The sequence below is a fragment of the Ctenocephalides felis genome, unplaced genomic scaffold, assembly GCF_003426905.1.
Source record: "Ctenocephalides felis isolate EL2017-DRISC unplaced genomic scaffold, ASM342690v1 CF-g0.4_SCAFFOLD_00845, whole genome shotgun sequence".
Taxonomy (NCBI): Eukaryota; Metazoa; Arthropoda; class Insecta; order Siphonaptera; family Pulicidae; genus Ctenocephalides; species Ctenocephalides felis.
Window position 1 is genome coordinate 68,506,560 of NW_020536999.1, and position 13,378 is coordinate 68,519,937.

Below are 13,378 nucleotides of genomic sequence, written 5' to 3' on the forward strand. Positions count from 1 at the left end.
GCTTTGACATCCGAGGATAACAAGACTTTGTCAAGATTTTTTACATATTTTGTATCATTTTTTTGGATCATTGCAGTTCCGGAATTTTATGGTAATTACTAACACATATAATAGCCCAGACCACTGGTCTTCCGTTGTCCCACTTATTTAGTACGCCAAGTCCTCGGGTCACAGCGTGCTAGACAGCAGGTTTGACGACAACACTGGGCGCGGAGTGATGTGGCCATCAAGTCAGCTTTAACATCCAAGGATACAAAACAGTATGTCATGACTCTTTAGATATTTTTATGAATAATATTTTGTATTATGTTTTTATACATTTGGAAATAATTTATTATGAATCAACAAATTTCCATATAATAATTAAGACGGACAAATATATGTGAGCACGCCACTTAGAGCAGAATTATATGCGTTATATGAAATTATCATATTCTAATACGTAATAGCCATCGTTTTTCAACTTAACTTTAGTTTCGTAACGAAAGTTACAGAATGAGCTGCGTGACGGTTTTATTTATGTTATCTTTTGTGGTTTACTGAGAAGCGAACATAATTACTTTTTCCAAATTTGGTTTCAAACGATTAAGAATGAGTTATGTAGTGATATAATATAATATATAATATTCATATTATTAACTTCCCGTAGGGTAAGTTTTTGCAATCGTCAAAAAATCGAAATTGAACATTTTTACATTTCTTCACGTTTTGAAGGTTTCTGAACATTTTGGCATACCTCAGAAAAGATAAATGTGTGTGTGTGTGTTTTGTGTGCCCGCATTTTTTTGTTAACGTTTCGGGCGCACGGATCACCGATTTGAATGGTTAAAAAAATATTCGTTTCCTGTTAATGGGGAGATGTGCTGATTAGTTTTTGGCAAAGGCAAGTTCAGCCGTTTTGGAAATACAGAACTAATGATTTGAATGATTCAAAAAAAATTCGATTCTTATTCGATTCCTATTGATAGGGAGACGTGCTGATTAGTTTTTGGCAAAGGCAGACCCAGCCATTTCGAAGATACAGAGCTAAATGTGCAAAAAATGGCAGTTTTTGAGAGAACTAAGCGTCCGATTAGAAAGATTCAAAGAACTTTCTGCTTGTTTCAACAAAATAATTGTTTTTGGGAAAAAAAAATGTTTCAAATTTTTTTTTTTTTGAATGTTTTTGGTAAAGATCTGCCGGATCGTTTTCTTGTAATAATAGTATAGGAGGCAGCAACGTTTTCAAAACAAGCATTTTAACCAGGCTAGTTTTTTGGTATGTGGTCTTTCGTGCTCCCTCGGTTAGCGTACGGGCCGTCTGGCAGCTGGAAGTGGTTGCGTTAATTAGTGCGCAGCCAACTTGTACAGCGCGATTTCGAAATTTTGAAAGCATTGTAGTCAGTCCAATTTTCATTTTTTTGACTTCGAATAGGTTCACCTCACTCACATTTTTTGTTGCCAGACATTTTGGGCGCTGCTATAGCTATATTTATAAATATGTGCAATACGCCAATTTATTTATTAATTTTTTTTTTAATTCAAATCATTTTAGTCCGTCTGAAACTTTAATATTATGTTCGTTAAGGATAAAAACACAAAATTAATTTGCCAGACGTTTCTGCGGTTGTTAACCACGTCTGGCAATAAAAAAAAAGTCTGGCAATATGATACTAGTTTATAGCATTTTAGTCAGATTTTCATTTTTTGACTTTGAATAGGTTATCCAGACTCACATTTTTGTTGCCAGACATTTTGGGCGCTGCCAAATATGTGCCAGACGCCAATTTATTTATTAATTGTTTTTTAAATTCAAATCATTTCAGTCCGTCTGTAATTTTAATATTATGTTCATTAAGGGTCAAGATCAAGTTAAGTTTTATTTAACTTTGAATAGTACACGTATTGCGCTCTTATGAATATAATAGTTTTTTGTTTTATTCGCGCCAATGTATTTGGCGATTGTCTCACTCTGTCTACTATAGTAATCATATTGGCAAACTTTTTTCGTTGCCAGACATGCTTAACAACCACAGAAACGTCTGGCAAATAATTTTACGTTTCTTGACCCTTAATGAACATAATATTAAAATTACAGACGGACTAAAATGATTTGAATTTTAAAAAAAAAATTGGCGTCTGGCACATATTTGGCAGCGCCCAAAATGTCTGGCAACAAAAATGTGAGTCTGGATAATTTATTCAAAGTCAAAAAATAACAATTGGGCTGACTAAAATGCTTTCAAAATTTTGAAATTGCGCTTGCGTACAGGTTGGCTGCGCACTAATCAACGCAACCACTTCCAGCTGCCAGACGGCCCGTACTCAAACCGAGGGAGCACCAAGGACCACATACCAAAACCGGCCTGGTTAAAATGCTTTCTTGAAAACGTTGCTAGCTGTCGGACCATAAAGTGCTAAAAAAAAAATTAGACGATTTTTATTTTTTTTTTGACAGTAGATACCGACAAGTCATTTAATTTTAAAAATTCGTCAAATTTTGCAAATATTAGTATCGTTTTTTGTCGTTTGTCAAAATTAGACCTTTGATCGACGTTTGCTCAAAAACCGATTTCAGAAATTTAAAAGCCACTTGATGTATCTCGATGGGGGTTATAGTGTGTCACTATAACCCCCATCTATAACCCTATAACTATAGTTATAGGTGAAAATCTACCGAGCCGTTTTCTTGTAATTAACTGTAGAAAAAAAAATTTGGCGATATATATCATGGTCTTGTGGAACTTACTGAAATATTACGGCGTTACGACAAATAGTTTAATTTTAAAAATTCATCAAAGTTTGAGAAAATGAGTATTTTTTTTTTACGTTTGTTAAAATTAAAATTAGACGAATTACTTGGTATTACAATAGAGTACTTAGTCTTAATAAACATACTAAACCATTAAAGTCTTACAGAAACTGGTTCAATTATAAAAATTATTGATTTTTTAAAATTTGTTTCAGAAAATACTCCGGGTTATCATGTTTGTTTTCAATTATGTGTAATAAATCCACTCGGAATACTTTTAATCACTCATAAATTAATTTATTTTTTATTGGTTGTCGATTATTTACACACATCGGAAAGTTTATGTAACTTGCCTCAATGCAAAATACCAATACCAACTAGTTTAATAATTTATTTCTTCAATATCTATAACAAAATTCATATCTACATTGTAAATTATGTTACTATGTTGCAGTGACTAATTTTTGTTCTCCTTGTGGACCTTCACTTGGCAGGACCGAAACTTCTTCTTCTGGATTAAGCTCCTCAGTTTCCTTTTGAGGTTCATTTTTAACTCTGTAACTTTTTGCGGATGGTTCTTTGGGTGGCATCCAATCTGGGATGATTTTATCATGTACTCTCCAAATACCATATTCATTGGATAAATGTTTCTCGAAAACAACATACTCCAAAACATCTTTACTTAGTATTTCACTTCCATGCATTAAACGCCCAAAGCGGTCATAAATAGCTAAAATCTGAGAAAATGTGTTAAATTATTACAATGAAATACATATGACTGTATTTAACTATATATTAACTATATTTTTTACAAACAATTACTGTTTGCATTGTAAAATATCTTAAAAATATTATCTTAGATTTTATAGTTTTATTTAATATAATTTTCGAAATATTTAATACAATTTCTTTTATTACTATACCTGTTCAGTGTGGAATCTAACTGTAACTTGAGCAAAGATGTTGTCTTTCGTAATCATATCAGTGCAACGAGCATGAACAACCCTAGGTGGTTCTAAGGACTTCAAAAACTTCCAATGTATAGTTTTATCAGAAATATTATTAAGAACTTCATTATATGCTCTTTCTGTTACAACTTCTGGTAATTTATCTTTAGCCTTTGCGCACATATATTCGTGGACCTTAATGTAGACATCTTGAGCAAGTTTTGAAAATTCTGGAGGCTCAAAATCTTCATCAAAGTTACGTATTTTACGTACAGCCATCATAGATTTTGATTTTTTCTCAAGAAATTCTAGTTTTTGTTTGGCTCCTGTTTTGCTAATGGCAGACATTTTACCATCTCCTTCAGGAGGTACATAGGGTTCAAATACACCTCCAGTACTGCTGATGAAGAATGCCCGTTCCATCCAAGGTCTGACAGGTAAAACACCCATTTCCTTCATTTTAGATCGCATTTCTTCAATACTCAAATTTTCATTGTCTTCATTGAAATTTGGCAAGTCAACTTTAATAACTTTTTGTGCACGCAGCTTTTTAAACTTAGGGTTGACATGCTTTGTTCGTCTATGCCTAACATGTTGTTGATTGATTAATATATTGGAACCATCGGATATAATAAACTTGATTGAAAAACCTGTAAGAGGTAATATAAAAGTTAGCAACACAAATTATTTATGAAAAGATAATTTGTGTTAATAAAAAAGAATTAACCTGGATTAGTTTGATTCTGCATTGTGTTGTTGCTGCAGACATAATTCGTTAGTGTCAATCTATTAATTAAGTAATTTTCTACAAATAACGCAAGCATTAACTTTATGTCATATTTCATGTATGAAAATTTTCAGGTTAATTTTTTGGCGGCCATAGATACATAAAATAATTAGCCACAGAAGAAACCCTAGAAACTAAAGGTGCGTCCACACCTAACGAACGAACACGAACGAACATAAAAGAACGTACCAGAACGAACGGCAACAGCATAGTGTGGAGCCACAACGATCACGAACGAACATAAACAAACATGGCGAGCAATGTTCCGCAACTTGTCGGTACATCAAAGAGAATTGTTCGTTCATGTTTGTTCTCGTATGTGCAGTGTGGACGCTACCACGAATGTAGACAAACATTTTTCTTTTTTGATGTAAAAATGTGCAGTCCTGCATTAGTTTTTGTTGTGTTTATAATAAGATATTGATGTTATTGACAAATTTTGTAAATTTGATGACTTTAAATAATTTTGCTCTTTCTCGCCACTTTAAATAATAAATCTGACGTTTCACGGTACATCCTCGAACAAAAAGATTCAAGCCCTCACTGCTTTGAGGCGTTTGTTTGGAATCTTTTGCGTTTGTTCGTATTCCTGTTCGTTCTTCTTTGTATTTTCTTGTTCGACATGTTCGTTCGTGTTCGTTCGTTAGGTGTGGCGCACCTTAAGGCTAGACGCTAGACAATCCAAACCAAAACAGTCTGCAAGGAAGTACTGAGCCCTACTGAGCCATAGATAAAAGAAGTATAATGGGTTTACTTATCTATGATAATGGGTTTGTTCATAGATAAAAGAAGAGTATAATCAAGGGTAAAGAGTATTTATACTTGTTTATCTATGAGTATAATGTAGAATGGGTTTGTTAATGCGTTGAAAACGTTATCATTTAACGTCATATTTTCAACATTTACGAATGTATCGCAATTGAGCATCACTCTTTTCATAAAATTATAATAATATAATCAATAATCAGTTGAAATATATCATCTAAATAATCAATATTTTAAATAAAATTATTTATTGCATTTTGTTTCGTTTAATACTCAACTCATAGATAAAAGAAGAGTACTCTTCTTTTATCTATGGAAGAGTATATGACTCAACTAGTTTAAGTTTGATTCAAATCTACCTTTAAATAATAACATGAAATAATAAACTAGTTGGTTTGGTATTTAGCCTTGAGGCAAGTTACATTAACTTCCCGATATGTTTAAATAATCGACTTAATAAAAAATAAATTAATTTATGAGTGATTAAAAGTATTCCGAGTGGATTTATTACACATAATTGAACACAAACGAACACTTTGACTCGAAGTGTTTTCTAAAAGCAAATTTTCAAAAATCAATAATTTTTATAATTGAACCAGTTTCTAGGACTTTAATGGTTTATTATGTTCAAGACCAAGTACTCTATCATTATACCAAGTAAATAGTCTAATTTTAATGTTAACAAATGTCAAAAGAACTACTCATTTTCTCAAACTTTGATGAATTTTTAAAATCAAACTATTTGTCGTAAGGCTATAATATTTCAGTAAGTTCTATGAGATCATGGTATATATCACTAAAAAAAATCCATAAAAATCGGCTTAAATTTTTTTTCAACAGTTAATTACAAGAAAACTCGGCTCGGTAGATTTTCACCTAAAACTAATCAGTATCATTCCCAACTAATATCTTTCAAACAGTTTTTGATTTTTTAAAATCGGTTCGGTAGAATGAGCTTAAATGTGGACGAAAAGTTTAACACTTTTTTTCAAATTACAAAGAAACGCTTGGCAGATCGTCAAACAAAACTGACAAACGTTAGTCCTCACCGAAATACATCATGTGGCTTTTGAATTTTTGAAATCGGTTCAGGCGTTTTCGAGAAACCGTCGATCAAAGGTCTAATTTTGACTAATGTCAAAAAAACGATACCAATTTTTGTGACCTTTGACGAATTTTTAAAGCTAAACGAGTTGTCGTAGGGCCGTAATATTTTAGTATGACCTAGAAAACTATGGTATCTACCGTCAAAAAAAAATCATAAAAATCGTCGAATTTTTTTTTTAAAAAACTTTATTACAAGAAAAATCAGCACGATTCCCAACCAATATCTTTCAAACGGTTTTTGAATTTTCAAAATCGATTCAGAATTGCGGGCTAAAACGTAGACGAAAAATTTTTCACTTTTCTGCGATTTATAAAGAAACGGCTTGTCCGACCGTCGCACAAAACTGACAAACAATAGTTCTCGTCGAGATACATCGAATGGCTTTTAAATTTTTAAAATCGGCCCAGCCGTTTTCGAGAAAACGTCGATTTACGGCAAAAAATCTGTTCACATACACACACATACTCTTTCCAAATTTGGTCTCATTCGATTCAGAATGGCTTGAAACGTCGAGAAAACATAAAATTTGAGAATCGGATTTTTTTATGAAAACATAAACTTCTCCTTCGGGAAGTTAATAATTAATGGAATATACAATATATTGTGTACGCTACGATGGAAATTCAGGAATAATCGCTTTTTGATAGGTAACGATGTTTGCGATGGATGAATATTTGCTTAGAGCGTGACTGCGGCGCCCATGCAGCGCCGTAATAAATATGAACTAATTGTGGCTATCAGTGTGTGGTTTTCATGGGTTTTATATGTTTGTTAAAGAAAAAAGATATTAAATAATTGTTATAAATAATAATAAACAAGATACAATAATAATGTGAACGCTGAATGTTTATTGAAATTATTAAATTTACTTCAACGTACCTAAAACATAATTAAGTATAATGATTCATTAAATAAAGAAATGCAGTAAACATTTTCAAGGTTAAGTGCCTCAAAGCTTATGTCATAATCTCGGAATAGTTCTTAATAAAAACAATATAATAATGATAAAAATATTTTATCAATAGAATTAGTGAATAATAAATTAATTTACTCATTTTTTATTATTTTTGGTCAAACTACAATAGACATTATTATAAAGACATGATTTGATTCCATCATCCATCAAATAAAATTGCAGGAAAAAAAAACTACATTAACTTTGCGAGGCTTGTAAATTGAAGAAAATATTGTTGGCAAGTAGGTACGACTCAATACCTCGTCCGATTTTTTTCTTCTAATGAAATGTTCACTGCAAATGCGATCATAGGGCTTGGGAACCCACGGCGGTGATCCATCAACACTACAAATATATATTTTGCATTTTTCAGCATTGTATTAATTAAACTGTTTGCAAAATAAACATTTTAGCGCTATGTGATAACTTTTATTTTTCTTTTAATCATAAAATTACAATTATTATATAATAAAATGTAATTAATATATAGATAATAATTATACAGAATCAATATACAATATATAAATATATATTTTTCATTATTTCAGCCTTGTATTAATTACATTGTTTGCAAAACAATTTTTTCTAGTAAGCATTAAATTTTGATAATTTAACAATTTTTTGACTTATAATTTTTCTTTTTGCTAAACATAACAATTTTACAACTATTCATAGTACTCCGAATTGAATTTTTATTAGAATAAGGTTATGATACTTACTTTTTTCTTCTAACCGCAGCTATCCACTTTTCCCGTTGATTTTCTTTCCACTTAGCTGTAGAAAATGTATAGAATTTGCAGTCACTTTTTCCGCTAGTATTTCTACAACCCACTATACAACAGCTTTGGTGGCTCATTTTTATTTATCTTATTTAAATTTGAAATAAACAAATATTTTATGTGTTTTTGTTTAAAATTTCGGTTACATTAGCTACATTTAATGCTCAAAGTAGCCACTACGAACGCTTCGGTCGATTTGACTTCCCCTTCCATGCCTTCGCACATTTTAGATAAACGCACCATAGATAAAAGAAGAGTATAGCACAAAACCGTTAAAGATCATACTTGCTTTCAACCTGTCTTTCTTTTTGCAAAAATAACATTAATGTTATATTTTGTTAGTTTCTTTAAATATTCTATATAATATTACCATCATTTAATGATAAAGCTGTAGGTTTACAGTTTTTTTCTTTGATATCTACAGTTTTTTTCTGGCCTACCTACAGTTTTTCTCTATGGCGGATCTGTCAGCACTGACGACACATCCCATCCCAGACCAAACACATAAATACGGTCCGGCATCAGTCAAATATTTGACTAAAGTCAGTTTCAGTGATCGTTATTTGTCGTTTGCAAAAAGCATTTATTTTATTTTGGCTATTTAACTTGTGGATTTCGTTGTTTTTATTCGTTTCATGTAGCATTTTTCAAAATGGATGGTGTAAGTTTAGAGAAATTCGAACAAGAATTGTTAAAAAAGCAGAAGCTGTATCTGTCGCTTATACAACCTGTAATACAAGAATTAGTGGACGAACATAATGTGAGTTCTACTGATTACTCGTAGATATTGTCTTTAATTATTCACTCATTTACAAATTTCAATATAAGGATGAGTATATTAATGTTTCTTCCTGGGAAGTATTCAACTTACACATACACTGGATATCTTGGAACCACATTTAATCTGTACGGTATACCTTCAAAATTCTATAATTTATTCTCAAGAACACTCTATATATGTAATCACAATTACTACCGTTTACATATACTTTAATACTTCATTTTCAATCTTCAAAGGCTCAAATAACACCAATAATCAGCTTAAAAGGACTTGTGATGAAATAATTAAATGTGTTGTGACAGTTTGACGAAGCATTACATTTATAAAATGCAAGTTCATTTTCTCTGGCTCGTTTTTTTAAGCTTTGTTTCGTATGTCCAATACACAATGCCAGACGATTATTGCAGTTTATTTTGTATATTCTGTCACACTCCTCCAAATCTTTTATAAATAATGTTTTATTGACTTCCCGTAGGGTAAGTTATTGTAATCGTCCAAAAATCGAAATTGAAAATTTTTACATTTCTCAACGTTTTGAAGGTTTCTGAGCATTTTGGCATACCTCAGAAAAAATGGATCGGTGTGCGTGTGTATGTATGTATGGATATAATCTTTCGTTCACGTATTCGGGCGCACGGATCAACCGATTTGAATGGTTCAAAAACATTCGATTCCTATTGATAGGGAGATGTGCTGATTAGTTTTTGGCAAAGGCAGGTCCAGCCTTTTCGGAGATATGGAGCAAAGAGTGCAGAAAATAGAAATCGATTTTTTGAGAGATCGGAGCATCGGATTTGAATTTTTCAAAAAACATTCAATTCGTAATGACGGGGAGAAGGAGTGATTAGTTTTTGGCAAAGGCAGGTCCAGCGATTTCGGAGAAACAGAGCTAAATGTGTAAAAAATGGCAGTTTTTGAGAGAACTAAGCGTAATTTGAATGATTCAAAGAACTTTCTGCTTGTTTTAACAAAATAAATGCTTTCGGAAAAACAAAATTGTTTCAATTTTTTTTTTCATAATTTTTTTTTTAAAAAATATTTTTTTTGTATATCGAAAATAATTCTGATTTTAATTGTAATTTTTACTTAAGTTCTAATATACATTAAACAAATATTTTCAAATTTTCAATTCAGTTCATATAATTATTATAAATATTAGACAATGTTGCAGTATTTATTTATAATAATCTATTTGAAAACTTTTAAGATTCCTCGAACATTTTGTTACGGTACGGGAAGTTCCAGCAATTTGCCTTAGGGCACGATTCCATACACACCACTAGTTTTTATTAAAAAATAGTTTAAATAATGTAGTGTGTTTGAAGTGATTATGTTTAACGGTATTAAATTATTTTGTAATGATTCAAATAAATTCGGTATATAAGGAATACGTTCATTTTATATCTTTCAGGTGCATTTGATAAAAAATTTAATTTTGAAATTTGTATTTAGTTTTTTGATTATGATTTAAATATAGTATGCTTAAATATTTCTTTTTCTACAGGAGTTTATGAAAAATTTGGAAGCATGTGAACCACCACAAACAGAGGATGTTTCTACCGTAGGGAGGCCAAGAAGAAATGCTGCCAAAAGTGCTTCAAATAAAATTTCTACTCAAGTAATTGTTAATCTGTGTTATTTATATTTTATCAAAATATTGTATCTTGTTAAATTAAAAATAATATTTATTCGAAGGCACATCTAAAAATGACGAAACTTAGAAGACCTGATGATAAAGATCTAACGGGTAATATTTATGACCTACCTGATAATAAAACATCAATTTTAGAAAGTTGTTCTAATATCACACAGGTATGTAGACCAGAGTCACTCATTTTTAAGTATGGTTTTTACTTCTATATGGTCACTGATCAATTTAGCTTTAATGTTGTCAATTATGCATGCAAATTTTCTCTAAATTATCAATAAATTATCTCTAATTTAACATTTTATGTTCACTTATAGGATATTTCAGTTCAAATTTTAAATAATGAAAGACCAGAGAATTCTCAGAATCCTGCCATTTCATCTGATGAAGATGAAGAGGCTATGCGTGCTCCTGCAATAAAAAAAAGAGGTAGGATATAAATAGTGATAGCTTTTTAACAAGCTCTAATCTGACTAAGTAATATTCTGACTAAAGTAGAAATATTTACTTTTAGTCTTATGATGTAGGAAAAATGCCTTATTTAGATAATAACATGTATAATATTAATATCATCTAATAAAAATATTTTAGTCTAAAACTGATGGTGTCTCTGGAACTGTATTCAACTATTTGATTTTATTTTTTATTTAGGTAGGAAAAAAATTCAAAAAATTAAAGCTGAAAAATTATCAGTGGCTATGAGTATTAAAGAAGAAGTTGAAGAGGATGCTCAAGCAAATGATCAAACACATGTAATAGAAAATATTGTCAATGAAACTATTACCATAAATGATCATCAAGAAATAAATGAGAATAAAGGTATATATACTGACTAAATTGATTTTATAATACAAAACAATATTTTTTAATAAACCTCTTTATTAATGTATTTAGAATTACTCAAAAACGATTCTGGGTTATCTGTTTATCAAGATGCTGTTACTACTCAAGTTATTGCTGCAGAATCAAGTCCAAATGAATTAACTAATTTATCACCTCCCTTGGAAGATATAAAAGTTAAAAAGCATATAAAAGATGATAAAAAATTATCTGACAAGGTGGAAGTTGTAATAAATAGAGATCCTTCTCTTGAACTTCCGAAAGAGGTGAGGAAGCATGGAACACATTCATTATGTATATAAATATATAAATATATATATATATATATATATATATATATATATATTAGGGTGGTCCTTAAAATGATTATTTTCGAATTTCCTAGCTCCCAGAAGCTCAAATGGTTCCAAATAGATAAAAAACAATTCTCTGAAAGTTTTAGCTCTTAATATTAACGTTTAGATAGAGCGCAATTCAATCAAAGTTTTGAATGGATATAGCATGAAAAATTTTTCAAATTTTTCAAAAATTTATAAAAAATGTTTTCAGATGTAATTTAGCGAACAAATGAATGAATAAAACTCATTCATTTGTCGCTAAGTTATACCTAAAACATTTTTTTTAATTTTCAAATTTTTTTCCATGCTCTTTCCATACGAAGTTTGATTGAATTGCGCTCTATCTAAACGTTAATATTATGAGCTAAAACTTTCAGAAAATTGTTTTTTATTAATTTCGAACCATTTGAGCCCCTGGGAGCAAGGAAATTCAAAAATGATCATTTTAAGGACCACTATAATATATATATATATATATATATATATATATATATATATATATATTTGAATTGATGCCTGTTTACCAAGAATTTCGTTTTTATCAACATATACATTACCACATTTTTTAGAATTTGCCAAACAACTCTGCACCTATACAAAGCAATGAAGAACCAAAAGAAATTAATGAAAATGCTACGTTTATGATTACTTCAAATCTTGATATTCCAATAGTTATAAAGCAAGAACTAAAAACTCCTGAAAGACAGTTCATTCCTGTTATGGATCAAACAATTGTTATGGAGAATTTACTAACACCTGCAACCAAAGTAAAACCACATCCTTCAAGAGGTATACATCATAAGCTATTAATAATAAGTTTGGTTATTATCTATTTATGTGTACTTTGTAGAATCTCCATTAATTACGGATGATGAATCCATCTCGGGAACTTCTCCCCTGGAAACAGTTGCAGTAAACGCTCCTGAGCCCAGGTGTGTAATCCTTTTTTGCATATTAATTTTTTTATGTTGATGAGCTCTAATTCAATTTTTTGTTGTGGGAGTTGATTGTGGACACAAGAGATTGAGAAGTAATATATTCAAATTAAAAAAAATTCAATGCAATATCAATATCACTATATTGATAATGATTACTAAGTAAAAATGAGCTACTTGATTATAATTTAAAGCAAAAACATTTTCATTATTTTTTATATTGTCATACTAAAAACTTTAATACTTTTTATAGTTATAATAGTTTTATATTTCCATTAACTTCTAGAAGAAGATGTTAGTGTTTTCCAGAAAATCCTATTTGCTTTTTTTCTTGACATTTCAATTCCTTCTGAATCTGTTGAGACCAAAATTTGATAAAAGCTTTGATAAAGGGCTTTCAATCTCGAACTAAAATCTAAATATTGCTATTTGATTTATACTGGTGCCAAATAAAAAAATGATTAATTCTATTTTTATTATTATTTGTTATCAGCAATTTAGGCTGTTTATGAACACTTGTTATGACGTTATGGGGAGATCAATTTTTTTATAATTTAGTCTCCTTGTATTGTTTTAAAGTGAGTTTAAAGACCACTTGTAGTTTGCCCCTGTACACTTTATTTTTTTGCGCATTTAGCAACCTCTCCTTAATTTTTTCCTTAAAAGATCCCAATCAGAAGTTTTTCTATCTTTTTTGATGCCCCTTAAATGTATTCATTTTTCTAGGAGTATATCAGACACCATGTCATATATTTCACATGACA

General features: G+C 30.4%; 1 protein-coding gene across 1 annotated transcript; it reads right to left on the reverse strand.

Moving 5' to 3' along the window:
• Window positions 1-3,130: 3,130 nt before the first annotated feature.
• Window positions 3,131-4,542, reverse strand: LOC113386808 (probable 39S ribosomal protein L45, mitochondrial). Its single transcript, XM_026624569.1, has 3 exons — window positions 4,406-4,542; window positions 3,655-4,328; window positions 3,131-3,468 (listed from the first exon to the last, which is right to left on the reverse strand). Exons 1-3 carry the CDS (start codon window positions 4,521-4,523, stop codon window positions 3,175-3,177), a joined length of 1,086 nt encoding a protein of 361 aa, XP_026480354.1. The 5' UTR covers window positions 4,524-4,542; the 3' UTR covers window positions 3,131-3,174.
• Between the last annotated feature and the right edge of the window lie 8,836 nt (window positions 4,543-13,378).